The 21,847-nt window shown below is 44.3% G+C and overlaps 1 protein-coding gene across 1 annotated transcript in view; it reads left to right on the forward strand.

The window, feature by feature from the left end:
• The window catches only part of GCN1 (GCN1 activator of EIF2AK4), a gene marked incomplete in the record, with an annotated part of 339,178 nt that overhangs the window by 261,984 nt on the left and 55,347 nt on the right, over positions 1–21,847 (forward strand). Inside the window, 10 exon segments of the mRNA XM_030219069.1 lie at positions 3,633–3,853; positions 4,394–4,462; positions 5,580–5,718; positions 6,648–6,844; positions 14,265–14,407; positions 14,857–14,974; positions 15,094–15,309; positions 15,979–16,143; positions 17,897–18,058; positions 20,431–20,523. Of these exon segments, the coding sequence (XP_030074929.1) occupies positions 3,633–3,853; positions 4,394–4,462; positions 5,580–5,718; positions 6,648–6,844; positions 14,265–14,407; positions 14,857–14,974; positions 15,094–15,309; positions 15,979–16,143; positions 17,897–18,058; positions 20,431–20,523 (1,523 nt within the window).

Below are 21,847 nucleotides of genomic sequence, written 5' to 3' on the forward strand. Positions count from 1 at the left end.
CAGCGGCCCACATTGCCGGAGTCATGAATGTCAAGGCGGACTTTCTCAGTCGCCATACCTTGGATACCGGAGAGTGGCAGCTATCTGCTCAGGCGTTCTTGGGCATCACGAAGCGCTGGGGCCAGCCGAGCCTAGATCTGATGGCGTCATCGGCCAATTGCCAAGTGCCGCGCTTTTTCAGCAGAGGACGGGACCCTCGATCCCTGGGAGTAGATGCTCTTCTCCAACAGTGGCCGACACAGGAGCTTCTCTATGTGTTCCCGCCCTGGCCCATGTTGGGCAGGGTGCTAGACCGGGTGGCAAAGCATCCGGGCCGGATAATCCTGGTGGGTCCGGACTGGCCCATATGTCCCTGGTATGCGGACTTGATCAGGCTCTCAGTGGACGATCCTCTGCGGCTGCCAGTGGAGCAGGGCCTGTTGCATCAGGGTCCCGTGGTGATGGAGGATCCCTCCCCCTTTGGTCTTACGGCCTGGCTATTGAGCGGCAGCGTCTGAGAAAGAAGGGCTTCTCAGACAAGGTTATCGCCACTATGCTAAGAGCGAGGAAGCGCTCTACTTCTACTGCTTACGCCAGGGTTTGGCGTACCTTTGCAGCATGGTGTGAAGCAGGCTCACTTTCTCCCTTCACTGCTCCAATTTCTTCAGTGTTGGCGTTCCTGCAAGAAGGTCTGGAGAAAGGCCTGTCGCTCAGTTCCCTTAAAGTCCAGGTAGCGGCTCTGGCTTGCTTCAGGGGCCGCCTGAAGGGTGCTTCCCTGGCTTCGCAGCCAGATGTGGTGCGCTTTCTCAAGGGAGTTAATCACCTGCGCCCTCCTCTGCACTCAGTGGTGCCTGCGTGGAATCTCAACCTGGTGCTAAGAGCCTTGCAGAAGCCGCGTTTTGAACCCTTGTCAAGGGCATCTCTGAAAGACCTGACGTTGAAAGCAGTCTTTTTGGTGGCTATCACTTCAGCCAGAAGAGTTTCCGAGCTCCAGGCACTCTCATGTCGAGAGCCCTTTCTGCAGTTCACTGAGGCAGGAGTGTCTATTCGCACAGTGCCTTCCTTCCTGCCCAAGGTTGTTTCTCGCTTCCATGTGAATCAGCAGCTCTGTCTCCCTTCCTTTCATAGGCAGGACTACCCAGAGGAATACTCTGCTTTCAAATATCTGGATGTGAGACGAGTCATCATCAGATACTTGGAAGTGACCAATGATTTCCGGAAGTCGGATCATCTGTTTGTCCTGTTTGCAGGTCCTCGTAAGGGTCTGCAGGCTGCTAAGCCTACAGTGGCAAGATGGGTCAAGGAGGCCATTGCAGCGGCTTATGTGGCTGCGGGGAAGGTGCCGCCTATCCAGCTGAAGGCTCACTCCACTAGAGCTCAGGCGGCCTCGATGGCAGAGGCCGGGTCCGTCTCCTTGGAAGAGATTTGCAAGGCGGCAACTTGGGCATCGGCCCATACCTTCTCCAGGCATTACCGCTTGACTGTGGCTGCTCGGGCGGAGGCCCGGTTTGGAGCTTCAGTGTTGCGGTCAGGGATTTCTATGTCCCGCCCTGGGTGAGTACTGCTTCGGTACATCCCACCAGTCTATGGATTGATCAGCATGATGATATGGAAGGTAAAATTATGTATCATACCTGATAATTTTCTTTCCATTAATCATAGCTGATCAATCCATAGCCCCTCCCAGATATCTGTATTGTTTATATTCTGGTTGCATTTCAGGTTCAAGTTTAGTCTTCAGTTCCTGTTCAGGAGGACTTCGTGTTCAAGTTTTTCAATGGATTCTTCAAGAGTTGAGACGAATTTGTGTTACAGTGAGCTGCTGCATTCCTCTCCCCTCCGTTTTACGGGGCTGGATTGAGACTTAAATTCTGCCGGCGCTCCCTCCCGCTTCGTGCGGCAGTAGGGCAGCTTTGTACCCCTCCCGCTTCGGCGGTGTTAGGGTCAGTCAGCTCCTCCCGCGGTTGCGGTTGCAGGATAAGCCAGATCCCCCCGCATTGGCGGGTGTGGTGTCCCTCCCCCGCTCCGCGGGGATGAGCTGGACGGATTCCCCTCCCCCACTTGTGTGGGGATGAGCTGGGTTAATTCCCCTCCCCCGTTTCGGCGGTGGTGAGCTGGGCAGAGTGTCCCTTTGTGGGTGTAATTCTCTAAGTGCTGAGTCCTGCGGATGGAGCTTGGATATCGACATACTGAGGAGTTTCCGGCAGCACATGACCACATATAGGGAGGCAAAAGGATTGCTCTCTATCTCCACCTGCTGGTAGATGGACACAACCCACCAGTCTATGGATTGATCAGCTATGATTAATGGAAAGAAAATGATCAGGTATGATACATAATTTTACCTTTCATGCTGTTGTAACTTCCTGTTACGGAGGCGGGACGCGGAAGGCCCCGGAGCAGGACGTCAGACGTCAGCGCTGCAACTGTAGCGTTGCTGTTGGTAAAGTGTAAAGCGCCGCCGCGGGGGTGGGAAATTGTAACTGCAGCGCCGACAACATTAAATGAAGCGCTGCGGCAGGGGTGGGAGACGGTCACGGTAAGCATCTGCTTCTGGGCGGGCGGGCCTGAGGCTAAACTGGGTGGGCCTGGGCCCATCCAGGCCCACCCGTAGCTACGCCCCTGCTAGTAGCGTGGACAAATAGGCATCAGTTGATGTGATCTTCAGGAGGTGGCTTCTATAAGCTACAGCTAATTTCACTCCATGAGTTTCTGTTTTCCCTTTGGTTCCGAGTGTTGGTGTGAAAGAGGATGGATTTTCTTATTAAAATGTTGTCAAATAAGGTTCAATATTCAAGGAATCAAATTTAGGCACCTAAGTTAGGTCCCTAAATTTTTCCTCTATATTTAGTCAAACTTATGTCCCTTTCAGCTGAAAATTCACCTAAATTTATGATCCTAAAAGTTATGTTCTTAAATTTAGGACTGCCAGTCATTTTTGGATAATAATTTAGGTGCATAGTGCTAAAAATTAGTGCTAAATTCTTAACTTTTTCTCCCATCCCAAATATACATCTTTTGCCATCCACTTTTTAGGCTCCTAATTTTATGCACTCACCCTAGTAAATTTTCAAAAAGGCCAATTTTAGAAGCCTGATTCTCAAAAGTAGAAATTTAAATCTTTTTAAATATCAAGCCTTCAGGAGTTAAGGTCCTGCTAGAACAGTTAAGATCATTCCTTCCAAGTTTATTATTGTAGTTGCTGGTTGTATTTGAAGGTAACTGAAACCTGTTCTGAACATCCTTCTTGAAATGATTGGGCTTCGTTGACAAAGTGCTTAGTCTATGGAAGTACTTCAGCCAGCAGGAGGAATACGCATCTACGCAGGAAGTGACATGAAATTGTGATCTGCTGCTGTTCTGTTCTGCTTCTTTTGGGATTTTGGAGAGAAAATTCCTTTTGCCTTATGTTGTGCCATATATAATTTTGTGTAAGCAATATTTAATGAATTGTCAATTGTGTATAAATCTGAGGTATTTTTAAAATATAGATTTAGTATGGTCTCTGTCCTTTTACAAATCCAAGAATGAAACATTTGCTACAGCAGGATGCTTTCACATTCTATGTAATCTTATGCAAGCAGTTAGGATGTCTTGTCGTCTGCTGTATGAATCCTTGAGTTGTATAACCTTGATATTTTGTTCCTGTACAGCAATCTCTCCAATTCTACTGGATGCTCTGACGGATCCATCAAGGAAGACTCAGAAGTGTCTTCAAACTCTGCTGGATACTAAGTTTGTCCACTTTATCGATGCTCCTTCTCTGGCTCTGATAATGCCAATAGTTCAACGAGCCTTTCAAGATCGTTCAACAGACACAAGAAAAATGGCAGCTCAGATCATTGGGAACATGTATTCTCTAACAGACCAGAAGGTGGGAATCAGGGAAAATGTGTTAGTAAATAAGCTAGAAATATCACCCCGTGGGAGTTACTGCAAGTATTTATTGCATGGCAAATGCTGTAGTGTATCCTAAGCAATGACATTGTGGCAGCTCTTTGTAGGTTCTTTTCTTATCAATTTTTGTTTGGCAGACTATTGACCATGGAGGTTTGATTAACAGGAGATGATGTGACGTCACAAACCTGAGGCCTGTCCACCCATCTTCCATTTGTGCTTCTGCTCCTGCCTCTCCTACAATATTGCAGCTTATGCTTCCATCATCCTCCACTTTCCCTGGAGCTCATGCAGGCAGCAGGCCTAATTATAGATCGGGCTTGTTAGGAGGCATATGCAATTGAAGTTTTGAGGGGTTTTTTTTCTTTCAACCTACCCAGGGCCATGACTCCAAATGTGAATTTTATGACTCCATTTGGGATCATGACCCATGGTTTGGGAAGCCATGATCTATTGGGGAAACAAATTCTTAGTAAATTAGGCTCATAATGTAGTCCAACTTGATTCTTTGTTGCAGGATCTGGCTCCCTACCTTCCCAGTGTGACTCCTGGACTGAAATCCTCTCTGCTAGATCCTGTGCCTAAGGTAAGCACCCTTCTAAAACTTTCGAGTGAAATACCAGCTCCCATATTTATACTAGATTTTTCTGAGGATAATTCAGTTTCATGTTGTTAAGTTTTTAGTACTGCAGGATTTTTCAACAACGCTGTTTCTGTGCACAGCAATTATTTTATTAATCAAAACTAGGTACCAGAAACCTACATGGTGACAGGTGAAAATAAGTAGAGCAGGAAATGAGCAGTTCGACCAACACGAAAAGCTTGAGGTTACAATTAGTATTGTGGAAGTGGAGCAGAAAGTTTATATTTAAAATTCTGAGAATCTGCTGTGCCATTGTGGAGCATAACCTTCACACTGTTTTGGTAATCCTAACCTATGTACTTACCCCCAAATTCTATAAATTACACTTTAAATTGTGCACATGCTCAATTTGCGTGTGCAATTTAATTGAATAATAAACCAATTAGTGCCAATAATTGGACCTTAATTATCAGTGCTAATTGGAATTAGTTTAAATTTATGTGCGACTCTAAAAAGAGGTCATGGCCATGGAAGGGTCATGGACCGATGAGGGGCGTTCCTGTGATTTATGCGCACATTATAGAATAAGGGAGAGCCATGCCTAATTTAGGCACAAGGGTTTACACCAGTGTCCAGTTGGTATAAATGCTTGCACCTAAAAGTAGTTGTGGATCCCGGCGCAAAGCACTATTCTATAAACATCAACAAACTTTGAGCGCTGTTTATAGAATAGCACTAAGTGCTAATTTTTTTGGCACGGATCTTTCATCACCATTTATAGAATTTGGTTATTAATGTGTAAGAATGGTTTATTTTTTTTTATTTTTTTTTTAAATATACAAAAGGTTAGTTGTTAAATTAACAATCCATCATTAAAAATGTAAAACTTGTTACAGCAGCTAACAAGGCTGAGAACTAGGGAACCAGGTCTGAAATCTTGCTATTTCTTGGTATCTTAGGCAAGTCACTTCACACACTATTGCTTCCTAAACGTTTTCTCACATTATGCGTCTATGGGAAAAATGCTTTGTAAATAAGCCCTCTGGGGACAAGGAAATACGTGCTGTAAGGTAATGTAACTTGACTGGATCTACTACATCTTTTTCCCCCTTGCTGTTAGGTGCGGACAGTATCTGCCAAGGCATTAGGAGCTATGGTGAAAGGGATGGGGGAGTCTTGCTTTGAGGACCTGTTGCCATGGTTGATGGATACATTGGCTTCTGAGCAGAGCTCCGTGGATCGCTCTGGAGCAGCTCAAGGTGAAGAAGTTATGAGTATTTTTGTCTTGTTGCATGAGGTTAACTGCAGATTGTAGTATAAAGAAAACAGTAATAATGGACAGAGGATTGTCCTTGCAGGGCTATTCCAGTAATGATGATTTTAGTGTAAAGAAAGAAATCTTGTATTTGCTAACAGTAATAAAAGTCTAGTTAAGAAACTGGCATATTTTTCATATCCACAATAATTTGTCCTTCAGGAAGGCCCAGAAGGCATGGTTATTTGTTCAGAATTATGGCCAACAAGAAGATGGTCTTTTAAGTGATATTTGGTATTCAACCATCGTGTAGGAATCAGAGTTTTGTTTTTTCAGTTATTCACTTGTTATATCACCTTGCACAGCAAATTATTAAAGCAGTTACAATAATATAACTAAAATTACAGTTTCAATGTGAAAATGTGAGAGCATAGAAGGGGAATTGGCCACTATATATCTTCATGATATACTGAGCAGTTCTTAGCATTCTGGCCATAGGACTTGCCATTTTCTTAGCAGATCAGAAGTAAAGAGCTGGTTTTATTTGCGGCATCATGCAGTACCTTTCTCCATCAGGTTGATTTCACAGAAAGTGATTTTTTACAAAAACAACTGAAGGCGCATCTGTTTCAAAAAGCTTTTTCCCATCTTACTACCTAGTTATAGGTATATTATAATGAAATGAAGGGATACAGTAGTAGTAATGGATTTTTTTCAAATTGTCCAGCCAACCTTATGTTAATGTTTAAAATCACAAATATGCAAATGTTTTTATCTATTTTGGTTTTTTATAATTGGTTATGTTGATTTTTAAGTCTCCAAAAATGGTGGATTGTGCAGGGTATAAGTTTTTAAAATAATATAAAAATAAATCTTTAATCATTATAATTGCAATAGACTGTGCTGTGTTGAGCTTGGCATGTTTGTTTTCAGGTCTGGCAGAAGTTATGGCTGGCTTAGGGGTAGAAAAACTGGAGAAGTTGATGCCGGAAATTGTATCTACAGCAAGCAAAGTGGACATCGCACCCCATGTCAGAGATGGATATATCATGATGTTCACCTATTTGCCAATTACTTTTGGGGACAAATTCACACCTTATGTTGGACCCATTATACCATGTATTCTTAAGGTACGAAACTTCTTAGAGATTAATGAAATAATTTATATCTAGAGAGGGGGAGAAGATATGAAATATAAAAAAAAGAGTAAACATTTGCCTTCCTCCCTGCTGACCAGAATTAATGTCATTAAGATGAACGTTGCCCCTCAATTTGCTATGTTTGTGTTATCCTGTCCTATGCAACAGGTGTTCTTTACAGTTATGGATGTGATAGTATTCTGATATTACATTGAGGACCCCTTGTAGGGCCTGTGGGGAGGAGGGCTTTCACTACTGAATTTTAAGGAGTATTACTCTGTTGTACTTCAAGTTTCTATGGTTCGAGGCTAACCCGAACTGGTATTGGGTGGCCAGGGATGTAGGGCTGGATTTTATTTTATTTTTGGATGAAAGTCAGATAGCACAGAGGCTGCACTGTAACCCACTGATTGCTTCCATACTTCTCAGGAGTCAGAGACTTGGTTGGAGGAACTTCCTCTCGGAGAGTATTTCTCTGTGGTGTGTGTGTTTCATCAAGATGAGTTGTGGGAATTCATCAGTCAGGTGTCCTCAGTCTTGAAGTTTGAGAAGGACCCTCATGAGGCTTCTTGCACGGTGGACCTGTTGATTAATGGGATCTGTAAATCCCTGAGGGCTTTGTGCATCAGGATAGTAGGAATATTATTCAGGCGCAGTGGAATTCCCCAGATACTCCTTTCCGACTGGCAAGATCCATGATTTCTTTGTATGTGCTACCAGAACAGGATAGAGTTTCCTTGTCCTCCAGTGGTGGATGCCGTGGTGTCTGCAGTATCTAATACTGTTCCGGTGGACGGTGTTACAGCTTTGAGATCCTCGGGATCACAAGATGTAGGCTCTGCTCAAGCAAAATTTTAATATGGCAGCATTAGCAGTTCAGGTGGCTGTTTGTGGAGGTTTAGTAGCTAGGCCATGTTTTCATTGGTCTGAGTATGTGAAGAACGTTGGACAATTTGGCTCTGGTGGATCAGGAAGTTGCAAAGCTCTAAATGGATTTGTCCTTTTTATGTGATGCTCTTTATGCTGCCAGAAGGTCCTTATGGTTGTGAAAAGCTGGTTGGCGGCTGCGAGCTCTAAATCGAAGATAGGGAAGTTTCCCTTTTAAGGTTCTCTGCTATTTGGTGAGGAGCTAGACAAGCTTGTCAAGAGTATGGGGGAGATGAAGGTTTCCTGCCTGCCAGAGGATAGGCCGAAGACAGCGGCTAGAGGAGCTTCTAGTAGAGCATGCTTTAGGAGTACTTGTAGGTATGGGCCAGGGTGGCAGTGACCAGCACAGTCAGTTTTTCCAGAGAAAGCAGTCCTTTCATGAGGGCCAGGAGTTGGGTCCCTCTTTCTCCTTGCCCAGACATTCTACTCAATGAAAGTGTTGGGGTCCGGTTGCAGTGGGGACAAGGTTGAGAGAATTTTACTGGAGCTGGACTAGATTACCTCTCCCTTATAATATTACCTATCTACACATCCCCATTACTCTGCTAAGCGTAGCCTGTTTTCTCTGTATTACATATAATCTTACTACTATGTAAGCCGCATTGAACCTGCTATGTGTGGGAAAATGCAGGGTATAAATGTAACAAATTATAATATAATAATAATTACCGAAGATTAGTGAGTTCTGGAGATCGTGCGCGACAGGTATTCCCTGAAGTTCACTCGTCCCTTCTTAGATGCCTTTATGGAGATCTCCTGTCGGGTGAGTTGGAAAGCGAGAGCCATCAGGGAGACCCTGAACAGCTTAATCTATCCTCGGGCAGTGCTGCTGGTTCCATGTGATGAGCTAGGCACCAGGAGATATTCCATCTACTTTGTAGTTCTAAGAAAAGAGAGCTCCTTGACTTTTTGGACCTGAAAGAGCTGAATTGGACCTTCAAAGTGCTTTCTTTTCACATGGAGACTCTGCGTTTGGTTATTGTAGCTGTGTGGCCAAGGGAGTTTCTCACATCATTGGATCTGACGGAATCTTATCCTCATATTCCTGTTTGGCAGGGGAACCAAAGATTCCTTCACTTTGCAGTTTTGAGGAGGCACTATCAGTTTTGTGCAGTCCCTTTTGGTCTAGCTATGGCTCCTCGCATTTTTTCCAAGGTTATGGTGATAGTTGTGACAGCTGTGCAGAAGGAAGGTATCTTAGTGTACCCGTATCTGGATGATTGGCTGATCCAGATGAAATCCTATCAGGAGAGCAGTGAGGCTACGGAGTAAATAGTTCACATGTTACAGTCCTTGGACTGGGTGGTCAATCTAGTGAAGCCAATTGTGTCTGTCACAACAGTTGGAGTACTTGGGAATTTGTTTCAACACTGAAGTAGGGAAAGTCTTCCTGATGTCCAAATTCAGAAGGTACAGGTGTGCACCTTGTTCTAGTTCAGATGTCCTTAGGCTAGGGATTACCTTCAGGTGCTGGAATCCATGGCAGTGGGCCAGGGCTTATATAAGGCCCTTTCAGGAAGCCCTGTGATCCCCACAGTCTCAGTCCCTTGATGTTCGGATTCCACTAGGAGACCAGGCAGGGCGCAGTCTTGCCTGTTGGTAACGAGTACACAGTCTTTCCCAGGGCCAGAGCCTTGATCCACCGTAATGGGCAGTAGTTACCATGTATACCAGTCTCAAGGGTTGGGGTGCCCATTATCTGGGCTGTGTGGCTCAAGGTCTTTGGACACTGGAGGAATCTCTGGTCGATCAGTCATTTGTAAACGAAGGCAATTCAAATAGCCCTGCTTGCCTTCCAGGATCAACTTCAGGGACAGGCTGTTCGGATCCTGTCGGATAATGCCACGGTGGGTAGCGTATGTCAGTTGAAAGGGAGGGACCTAGAGTTATCTGTTGATGGAGGAAGCAGCTCTGTGCCAAGAATCATCTTGAAGAGCTGTCTGCTACCTATGTTGCGGGGCCGAAAACATTCAGGTGGACTTTCTCAGCAGACATGAACTGGATTCAGGGGAGTGGAGCCTAAGTCACAGCACCTTCGATCTTCTCGTCAACAAGTGGGGTGGTCCAGTGATGGATTTGATGGCATCTTCCTTCAGTGCCCAGGTTTCCTGGTTCTTCAGTCAGAAACTCATATTAACACCTTTTTCAGATACATCAGAAGCAGAAAGCCTATAAGGGAAACCATGGAACTGTTAGATCATGAAGGAGCAAACGGGGCACTCAGGGAGGACAAGGTCATAGTGGAGAAATCAAATGCTTTGGATTGGTCTTTATGGAAGAAGATGTAAGAGATCTACCTGTACCGGAAATGTTTTTCAAGAATGAAGATGCGGAGGAAACTGAAAGAAATCTTGAGCCAAATCAACAAGTTAAAAAGTGATAAATCACCTTGACCGGATGACATACACCCCAGGGTACTGAAAGTACTCAAATATGAAAATGCTGATCTGCTGTTAGTGATCTGTAACCTGTCCTTAAAATCCTCTTTAGTGCCTGAAGATTGGAGGGTGGCCAATGTAATGCCGATTTTTGAAGAGGGTTCCAGGGGTGATACGAGAGATTGCGGACCAGTGGGCCTGATTTCAGTCTTGAGCAGGATGGTGGAAACTTTTGTGGGGAGTAGAATTGTGTAACACATGGACAGGCATGATTTGATGTGACAGAGTCAGCTTGGGGGGGGGGGGGGGTGTAGATCTTGCCTCGCCAGTTTGCTTCATTTCTTTGATGGCCTGAATGAATGTGGATAAAGGTAAGCCGGTTGATGTAGTGTATCTAGATTTTCAGAAAGCTTTTGACAAAATTCCTCATGAGAGACTCTTAAGAAAATGAAAAAGTCATGGAATAGGAGACACATGTACTTCTGTGGATTAGGAATCTGTTATTGGACAGAAAACAGAGGGTAGGGTTTAAATGGCCATTTTCTCAATGGAAGAGGGTAAATAGTGGGGTGCCACAGGGATCTGTACTGGGAATGTTCTATTTAACATATTTGTAAATGAAACGATGAGTGAGGTGAGTAAATTTGCAGATGACATAAAACTATTCAAACTTGTCGAAACACATGCAGATTGTGAAAAATTGCAGGAAGACCTTAGGAAACTAGAAGACTGGGCGTACAAATGGCAGATGAAATGTAATGTGGACAAATGCAAAGTAATGCTTGCTTGCTTATTTGTTTATTTATGACATTTATATCCTGCATTAGCCCAAGTAGAACTCAGGTTCAATGTGGTTTACATAAGAATTAGAAAAGCATGAACATGTTCAAAATATATTAACATTGGGAAGAATAATCCAAATCATAGTTGCTTGATGCTGGGGTCCACCTTTAAGAGTCAGCACTTGAAAGGGGAATCTGGGTGTCATTGTGGACAGTGTGCTGAAATCTTCTGTCCAGTGTGTGGTGGGCAGAATACTAGGAATTATTAGGAAAGGACTTCAAAATAAGACCAAGAATATTATAGACCTCTTCAGCTTGGAAAAGAGATGGCTGAGGGGAGGATATGATTGAGGTCTACAAAATCCTGAGTGGAGTAGCCTGGGTAAAAGTGAATCAATTTTTCAAAGGTACAGAGACCAGGAGACACTCAATGAAATTACATGGAAATACTTTTAAAACAAATAGGAGGAAATATTTTTTTATTCAAAGAATACTTAGGCTCTGGAACTCGTTGCTAGAGGATATGGTGGCTTCAGTTGGCGTATCTGGGTTTGAAAGGGTTCTAATGGGTTCCTGGAGGAAGAGTCCATGATCTGTTGATGAGATGGACATGGGGGAGGCCACTGCTTGCCCCGGGATTGGTAGCATGGAATGTTGCTACTGGTTGGGTTTCTGCCAGGTGCTTGTGGCCTGGACTGGCTTCTGTTGAAGTAGGTGTTCTGGGTTGGATGGACCATTGGTTTGACCCAGTATGGCTGTTATGTTCTTAATGATAAAAAAGAAAGGCAGAGGGCATAAAAAGCCCTCACTCAGAAATGTCCCACATCGGGTCTCCTCTGTGTGTTTCCTCCATGGCCTCTGATAGGCAGAATCCTTCAGAAAATTGAGCGTCACTGGGGCTCGATGGTGTTGGTGGTTCAACTTCCGGATTGGCCCCAGTGGCCCTGGTACAGCAACCTGGTACATCTAGACATAGACCATCCCCTCTGGCTGCCTGTAGTGGGAGGACTTCTGGTTCAGGGACCAACCTCGATGCCAGACCCGTCTCCATTTTGTCTTATTTTATTCAGATGAACAGTTATAATCATTACAGAAGAGAATCAGCAATATAGTTCAATGCATAGTGAATATAAGCATTTGTGAATATTAAGCTATATATAGTTATTTCTATACTGATATCCTACCCTCTCCCCCTCTCAATTCCTTTTCCCCTTGCTAAAGTGTAAACTAAAACTGAGTGTGTAACATTAGCCAATAAATAGCTGTATTGAAATCAGAGCAGCTACACGAGTTGTCTCAGTATCACACTGAATTGGGAGTTCTCTCCATTTGCTGTATGGCTCTCAGACTTTCACTTTTCAGCATGCTTGTATGATACCTCAAAAGGTTTTTAATGGATGTCATTTTGTTTGATTTATTATTAAGTTTATTTTGAAGTGATGGTGAATGATCACTCTCTTATGCATTACTGTTTATAAGTAATTCCATTACTTCTTCCTCAGAACAGACCAAAGGAAATAGTCCATTTAGTCTCTCCACTATGGATTTCTCTCTTTTGATAAAAGCCCTCATGAGAGACTCCTGAGAAAATTAAAAAGCCATGGTATTGGAGGCAATGTTCTGTTTTGGACTGGGAACTGGTTAAAGACAAAATCAGAGAGTAGGGTTAAATGGATAGCTCTCTAAATGGAGAAAGATTGAAGAGTAGATTGCCATTGGGACCAATGCCTTTTAACATATTTATAAATGATCTGGAATTTGAAACAATGAGTGAGGTGATTAGATTTGTAGATGATAGAAAGTTATTCAAAGCTGTTAAATGGTATGTGGGCTATGAGAAATTGCAGAAGACCTTGTGAAACTGGAAGACTGGGCACCTAAATAGCAGATGAGATTTAATGTGGACAAGTACAAAGTGATACACACTGTGAAGAGAATCATAGCTACAGGATTAGAAGTCACCACCAAGGAAAAGTATTTAAGTATCATCATGGACAATACATTGAATTCTGCTTAGCATTCAGTGGCAGACAAAAAGCAAGCAGAATGTTAGGAATTATTAGGAAAGAAATAAAAAATAAAACAAAGAAAATCGTAATGCCTCTGTTGCTCCATGGTGTGACATCACCTTAAGTATTGTGTGCAATTCTGGTCACTGAATTTTAAAAAAAGATATAGTAGAATTAGAAAAAATACAGAGCAGGGTATCAACATGATAAAGGATATGGAACAACTCTTATGCAGAGCGGCTAGTTTGGAGAAGAGACAGCTAAGGGGAGATATGATAAAGTCCTAAGAGAAGTGAAATGGGAAAATGTGACGTGTACTTTTTCCAAAAGTACAGAGACCAAGGGACATGCCACAGTGCTGCTAAGTAGTATATTTAAAACAAAGGACAAAATATGTTTTCACTTATTAAACTGTTGGAACTCATTGCTGGAGAATGATGTAATAGCAGTTAACATAGCTGTGGTTAAGAAGGGTTTGAACAGATTCCTGGAGATAAAGTTTATAAACCATTAAGTTGGACACGGGGAAAGCCATTGCTTATCCCTAGGGATCAGTAGCATGGAATCTTGCTACTTTTTAGGTTTGGGGTTCTGCCAGGTCTTATGACCTGGTCTGGCCACTGTTGGAAGTAGGATACTGGACTAGATGGATCTTTCGTCTGACCCAGTATGACAGTTCTTACTCGTTTCTCTTTTATCCCATGATATCTAATCTTCCAGTAGACTCCCTCACAGGCCTCTTGTTTTGAACATACCTAAAAAGATTATGAGATTTTGCATCCATAGTAAACTTCTTTTCAAATTCTCGTTTTTTGCATTTCTTATCAGTGCTTTAAATCAAATTTATCAGTGCTTGAGCTGTTTCCTATTTTCTTCATGCAGATCCTTTTTCCATTTTTTTGCAAGATGTTCTTTTGGCTATAATAGACTCTTTCACCTCACCTTTTTAATTATGTCAGCTGTTTCTAGGCTTCCAGGGTTGTTCAAAAATACTGTGTTCACACACTTGGCGGTTTCAATTCTGAATTCTAAAGGAAGTGAATTTTATATGGGTGCTAAGTAAACAAAAGCACCTTGACATATTGTCTCTAACCTGGTTGTTGAAATATGAGGAAGGGTTAAGTGGTTAATCTTAGAGATGCATAAGTAATAGATCAGAGATGCATAAGTAATAGATCAGAGATGCAAAGTAATAGATCAGAGAGAACAATTAGAGCATCTCTGACTTGTGGTATTCTTGGGTGGGAGTGGGAATGTCTCACGCTTGTGGCTTTTTCAGTGGAATTGCTATGTGGTGTTTGTTTTTTCTCTCCAGGCTTTGGCTGATGAGAATGAGTTTGTGCGTGACACTGCCTTACGTGCTGGGCAGAGGATCATAACTATGTATGCAGAGACTGCCATTGCCCTTCTTCTGCCTGAGCTAGAACAAGGCCTCTTTGATGATCTTTGGAGAATCCGGTGAGGCTGAAGAGACTGTTAATACTGTCTTTACACAATTATACTAGAATATGTATATCTGATTACTGTGCAAAGGTAATAGAGAGAGGCTTTTTTTGTTGTATTTTAGCAAAAGACTGAGTTTTCCAATGTCTGTCCAGTGTGTGAGTCATGATGCCTTATTCTAAAAAGATAAATTGTATGTCTAAAGCAGTTTTAAAATTTTCTTCCATTTTGTTTCCTTATTGAAGTACGGCATCTGCTGGTTTACATCTTTTCATAGAATGCTGCAAGCTCCACAGGCTAAGCATTCTGCTGCTCTTTCAACTGGTATTACCTTGGCATTCTCTTTCTCCAGTTTCAATTCTGATTTCTTCTCCAGTCTGTCCCTTTTTTATCTGGTGAAGTGAAACAGTTGCTTTGTTCTTTTATTCTCATGTCATAGGACAGTTGCATCTTCCTTTCTTCAGGTTCAGTTCCGTTCAGCTTCTTGGAGATCTTCTCTTTCATATCTCTGGAGTAACTGGGAAAATGACAACAGAAAGTGCCTCAGAAGATGATAATTTTGGAACAGCCCAATCAACCAAGGTGACTATTCATTAGTGAGCTCTCACTGTGCACAGAATCACTGGGACAGGCACTGACTATTGAGATTCATGAGCTGTACAAAGTAGTGATGTCACTTTTGTTTTCCTGGTTTCTTTCAGGCTATCATTGATGCTTTAGGAGCAGAGCGACGGAATAGGGTCTTGGCAGGACTGTACATGGGACGCTCAGATACCCAGCTTGTAGTTCGTCAGGCATCCCTGCATGTTTGGAAGATTGTAGTTTCAAATACACCTCGTACTTTGCGTGAAATTCTGCCAACGCTCTTCAGTCTTTTGTTGGGGTTCTTGGCCAGCACATGTGCTGACAAAAGGACGGTAAGATTGTTTTCTGAGCTGAACATATTCTGCAACATTTCTTTTCATTAAGGGTTTGATTAAGAAGGGTTACTTTTGATCATAGTTTGATGTGCATAGGAATAAATGCCCACTATGCTGCTGTTTATTGCATGGGGTGCCTTTCTGCTTAAAACAAAATAGTATTTTGTGTTGGTATATAAACCTTGATATAAATATGTGTTGGACAGTTACTTAGATAAATCCTTTTCTTTCAAAATTTGGGACAGCTGAACAGATAACTTTTGGTGAGACATTTTGATATCTGGTCAAAAGTTATTCAGACAAGTGGAGGAGGGCTGGGAGGTGTTTTGAGAGTGTGCCTAAAGTTACTTGGATAGAATTAATACTTTATGCTATATTGTTAATTTGTCTGGTTAAGTCAGACTTCATAAGTGACCAGGGACCAAACTCGTTGCCAGACCTGTAGCTTTCCAGTTAGCTTTATGACAACATATTTAGTGGTCCAACTTAACCGGATAAATCAACGGAATATTCAGTAAAATTAACCAGCTAAGTGATCTGATTAACTTTAACCAGATATCTTGCTGCTCAGTATTGATCTCAGTATTGTTTTTGTTCCACTCTGAGTTCTACATAATGCTGATGCAACCTTAGGAAATGAAAGGCTAATGTTGTCTTTTGAGACAGATTGCAGCTAGAACACTTGGTGATCTTGTTCGGAAGCTTGGAGAGAAGATCCTTCCAGAAATTATCCCAATCTTAGAAGAGGGTTTGAGATCAGACAAGAGTGATGAACGACAAGGAGTGTGTATAGGACTGAGCGAGATCATGAAATCCACAGGCAGGGATGCGGTAAGGTCTTGCACACTGAGAATTATATATGATCCTACTATGTATAAAAGGCAGCTGATTAGTCTATGAGTGAATGAAGAGGAACAACTGATCCATCTTATTCATTCTGCAGTATATATGAATTTCTTTATCATTCCATCAGCCCAGTCCAGATTTATGGTTTTGCCGCACCCCTACCAGCAGATGGAGACAAAGAACTTGCAGACTCTACCTGATATAGGACACCATACAGCCTCCAGCTTTGCAGTATTCTCTGTCTCCAGCAGATGGTAGATGTGCAATCTGTGCTACTCCAGTGTGGTTAAGGAAGCTTCTGGGACCCAGTTGGAAGATTGGTCCCCCTTGTTTAATGCTGATGAGTTGGGGGTGATATTTGGAGGAGCCTAAGTCCCTCTCCCTTCCTTTGACTTCCCTTCAGCCTGGTTCTCTCTCCAGGCCTTTAAAAGAAAAAAAAAAAACAAGGAAAGCATAAAGAAAAGAATAAGACTAGGAGGCAAGGAAGAAACTCAGTAGTGGTAAAGTTAAGAAAAAAAAAACAGAAGAAAAAGGATAAAGAGAAAATAAAGCAAATCAGAGGCAGCAGTGAATGCAGTTGGAGGTCTGCCAGAGCTGCAGTGGCTGGATGGGTCTTGCTTAGTATCAGTCCTTGTGTGCTTTGGGGGGGGGGGGGGGGAGGGAGGGTGTGTGCTTGTGGTAGAGACAGCATGTATGCTGGTCTGTGATGAAATTCATGTATGACAGCCCCTTCAGAGTGTATGAAGTGCTAATGTGTTTGTGGGCATGATTTGTTGAGTTCTGGGAGCTGTAAGTTTTGTTGTGGCTGCTTGGAGAAGCACTTGCAGTCAGGCAGAATGTGCCTGCAGCAGCCAATGGCGGAGGAAGGAGTCTGTGGTGTATTTCCTTCCACTGTATTGTTGGCTGGGTCAGGCATCGCCTGATAAGTGCTGTGCAGCTTGTGATCTCTCCCACACGTTCAGAACCTGTCATGGATCATTTTGCTGTCACCCAGACACATGCAGCTAAAGTTGCTTGCAGCTTTGAAGACTGATTGGTCTCTTCATCCCAGTGTAGTGAATAAATGATTATGTGCTAATAAGTGCTATCTGCTGCCAGCACCACTCCAGATGCACCACTAAAGCTGGAAGTAAACGGTAAAATGAAGCCTTTCTCCTGACTCCACTTAGGGAAATATGTGGAGTTGTGAGTTTGAGCTTCTAAATGGGTAGAGTTCAGACAGGAGGGCAGGATGTGAGTGAGTGCTTAATTTTGAATAGGGCAAGTGGGAGAGGAATTCTGAGGGCTATCAGCCCATAGAATTAACTATGTACTTCCAGTGATGGCACAGACTCCTACTTGTGTACCCCACAGAGAAGCATCACCAAAATGTGTACCTGGGAGTGGTGAAGTAGCCTAGTGGTTAGATTAGTGGACTGAGAACCACGGAAGATAGGGTTCAAATCTTTCTCCTGTTTAGACTGCTTTTGACCTTGGGCAAGTCACTTCACATTCCATTGCCTTAGATACAAATTTAGATTGTAAGATCTCTCAGTCAAGGACTTACGTATTACACCTGAAATGTGTCTCATGTTGAGCTCAGGTTTGAAAAGACAAGTAAATGAATATAAAGCCCAAAATGACTGCTGAGGTACTGAGATTGTAGGGGAGAGCACATGGTTTCCAGCCAATGGACTCTCCTCCTGAAGCAGTCAATATTTCTGTATTAAACATTCAATAACTTTTATTGTTTGTATAGGTGCTGTTTTTCTCTGAGTCTTTAGTTCCAACTGTGAGAAAGGCTCTTTGTGATCCTTTGGAAGAGGTTCGAGAAGCTGCAGCCAAAACCTTTGAACAGCTGCACACAACAATTGGCCACCAGGCATTGGAAGACATTCTGCCATTTCTACTGGAACAGTTGGTAAGAGAATTCCTATAAGCAGAGAGGACAAAAATCACAACTGCAGTCACAGAGCCAATGGCAGGGAGCAAAAATAACAGCAAACCCTTATAGTCACTTTTTTCTTTCAGGACTTTCCACCTGTAAGGGATTCCTCTTTCTCTCTTACTCCTTGTTCCCAGATGTGAACAGCACTGTTGTTCTCTTCTCTTTGTAGATCTCAAGGAAATTCTTCATTCTTTCGTTCTTCTCAAGACCAGGATCCCCTTTTGTTCCTACTACTTTTTCTCAAATCACTCTACTGTTTCCTTCTCTTCCTTAGAAGTAGTGGAGGGCTGTTTTCCCATTCCAGCAAGCAGAGAAGCCTCAGCAGCCCTTGTTATCTCCCACTTCTTTACTCCTTATGGCACTATGGCTGGGCTAATCAAAGTCCTTGATCTCTTCCAAAGCCTGATAGAATGGCTGGTGTATCAGAGCCAAAGCCTCTTTCCCTCACTCTGTGGTATGATGGCCAGGGAAGTAGGAGCCAAAGACAAGAATCATGCAGGACTGGGGTTTTATACTGATCACAAATTCCCTCCAAAAGTGGTCTCTTCCTACCATTATCTCACTGGTCAGGAAAGCCCTTCCTTTATTCTGGAAGCTGTGAGGATATTCACAAATGAAGTCCAATATTTTAGTAGAGCCACTAGAGGTGTCTGCTGGCCACCTGGAGCAGAATATTAGAAGTTTGTATCAAACCTATAAATGGCAAGTGACCGACTCACCTGCAAATGCGCAGTAGAGACTTCCCTCTCTGTCCCGCCCCCGCATCAAGACGTGATGACGGGGGAGGGGGGCGGGACAGAGAGGGAAACTGCGCGGAAGGGGAGGGAGGGAACCGCTGACGTCGCTACCGCTCCCCCCCCCCCAAGGTAGCCGCTACCGCCCCACCCCCCCCGGAGTCGCCACCACGCCCCCTTCACCCGGCCCGGGCCCTCTCTTCGTTATTCAACTTACTGCAGCGCCAAACAGCAGCAAGCAGCAGCTCCCGTTGGCCTTCCTTCACTGCCTGTGCCCCGCCCTCGCCGACGTGACGTCACACGAGGGCGAGGCATAGGCAGTGAAGGAAGGCCAACGGGAGCTGCTGCTTGCTGCTGTTTCGGCGCTGCAGTAAGTTGAATAACGAAGAGAGGGCCCGGGCCGGGTGAAGGGGGGGGTGGTGGCGACTCCGGGGGGGGGTGGGGCGGTAGCGGCTACCTTGGGGGGGGGAGGGGACATGGGAGGTCTCAGAAGGAGGGGGGCCTTGGAGCTGGGAGGGCTGGACTGAAGGGGGCCTTCCAGCTGGCTGAGAAGAAGGGAGGGGGGCCTTGGAACTGGGAGGGAGGGAGGGAGGGAAGGGGGCCTTGGGAGCTGGGGGGCCTTGGGAGCTGGGGGGGCCTGGGGCCTTGGAACTGGGAGGGAGGGAGGGCGGGGGGACCTTGCAGCTGGGAAGGGGGGAGGACTGGAGCCTTGGAGCTGGGAGGGAGGGCAGGGGGGGCCCTTACAGTTGTGAGGGAGAGCAGGGGGCCTTGGAACTGGGAGGGAGGGAGGGAAGGGGGCCTTGGGAGCTGGGGGGGCCTTGGGAGCTGGGGGGGCCTGGGGCCTTGGAACTGGGAGGGAGGGAGGGCGGGGGGCTTGCAGCTGGGAAGGGGGGAGGACTGGAGCCTTGGAGCTGGGAGGGAGAGCAGGGGGCCTTGGAACTGGGAGGGAGGGAAGGGGGCCTTGGGAGCTGGGGGGAGGGCCTGGGGCCTTGGAACTGGGAGGGAGGGAGGGCGGGGGGCCTTGCAGCTGGGAAGGGGGGAGGACTGGAGCCTTGGAGCTGGGAGGGAGGGCAGGGGGGCTGTTACAGTTGTGAGGGAGAGCAGGGGGCCTTGGAACTGGGAGGGAGGGAGGGAAGGGGGCCTTGGGAGCGGGGGGGGGGAGGGCCTGGAGCCTTGGAACTGGGAGGGAGTGCAGGGGGCCTTGGGAGCTGGGGGGGGAGGGCCTGGGGCCTTGGAACTGGGAGGGAGGGACAGAGGGGGCCTTGGAGTTGGCAGGGAAGGAGGATGGCAGGGGGCCTTGCAGCTGCAACGGGAGGGGGGCCTTGGGAAAAAAAACATTCCAATACGCGCCCGTTTTAACGGGCTTAACGGCTAGTATAGGAATATGTGGGCTTGACCAACCGTGTCTGAAGAGGTTTGCAAAGCCAAATGTTATAGTGAAACACAGGGGACAATGATAAGGTTAAAAAAGGAATGTTTCATTTCATTGTTTTTTGTGTTCTATAAGAACTATTGCTTCCTTGTTTTTAATGGTATTGTAATGTAGCTGCCATGTCTGGAATCTGAGCAGGCTTGATTTCAAAACAGTGATAAGAATCTCTCTTCCTGTAGGGTGTTGAGGTAGTGTCTGACTTTGCCCTGGATGGACTGAAACAAGTTATGGCTGTGAAAAGCCGTGTGGTGCTTCCATACTTGGTACCAAAGGTAAGAATTTTAATACTTTATCATAGTACTGTATCTCTTTGAAAACCTTCCACTGGTTATCTGAGGGGGTCAAGTTTAAGATTTCATGTTTGGCCTTTAAGGTTATGCATGGCCTGGAATCAGTTTATCTTTGGGATCAGTTACAGCCTTTTGTGCTTTTAAAAGCCCTTAGGTCACAGGAGGTTTGCTTATTAAGATGTCTAGCGGGGCGGGGATGTATAGGAGAAGAGGGGATTTGAAACGAGGGGGGGTAAGGGGGGGGAAAAAAACCTTTACATAAAATGTTGAAGTTTATACAGTTTACACTTGACTGCAGTATTGTGGTAGTAAGTTACACTGCCTGGTCTCCTGCTTTAGACTTAGCCTGGCCTCAGAATGACATCCTATAGTATATCTCCTATCAAACTGAGCTCTCTTTTTCATCAAGCACTGCCATTTCCTCCCCTCACCCTCCCCACTGACAGTTTGAACTTCGTGGGTGTGGCTTGGATCTCTTTCAGGGAGAGAAAACTAACAACTTATAGCAGCAGCTTCAGAGAGCATTTTCCATCTCACAGATAGGCTGCAGAGAATACCTTCTCCTGCTTTAGACTTAATCCTACCCACCCTACCCCTCTACCCACCCACCCCTAGAGTGACATGTCTTATATAACCTCCCTATCAACCCACTCATTACTTTACCTCACCCATTTCTATTCTTCTATCACCTTCTCCCACTACTCCAACCAGAGTTACACCTAATCACACTGACCACCCTTCAACATCTTCTGTCCTTCTGTGACTGTTCTCTTGTGCTTGACTGCTTAAATATTTTAAATTTAAATGCTTTACTTTTTGTCTATTAGATTGTAAGCTCTTTGAGCAGGGACTGTCTTTCTTCTGTGTTTGTACAGCGCTGCGTACACTTTGTAGCGCTCTAGAAATGTTAAATAGTAGTAGTAGTAGTAGTTTAGATTTTATTGCCCAAGTATACGAGCAATGTGACAAATATTGTATGTTGTTTTATTAGATTACTGAATAAAGACTTCTTACAAATAATAAAAAAAGATGTCTAGCGGTTAAGGAATGCTACCTGTCATGTAAGAACTAGAGCATTTTGCTTCCCTTGGAGATATGGTAGTTGAGAGAGTTGCTTATTGATTAATGTTTGTTTTATTTTAAGGTTTAATGGGATGGTTTACTAGTATAATGTGTGCTTGTTAATGTTTTAATTTTCATAATTAGTTATTTCATACTCTTTTCCTGATCCATAACATGATTGAATATGTAATAAGTCTGTAAAGTAAAAGTCCTTAATATGTAGACTTCTAAATCATATAGGACA

Source organism: Microcaecilia unicolor, chromosome 11 (assembly GCF_901765095.1).
Source record: "Microcaecilia unicolor chromosome 11, aMicUni1.1, whole genome shotgun sequence".
Lineage (NCBI taxonomy): Eukaryota > Metazoa > Chordata > Amphibia > Gymnophiona > Siphonopidae > Microcaecilia > Microcaecilia unicolor.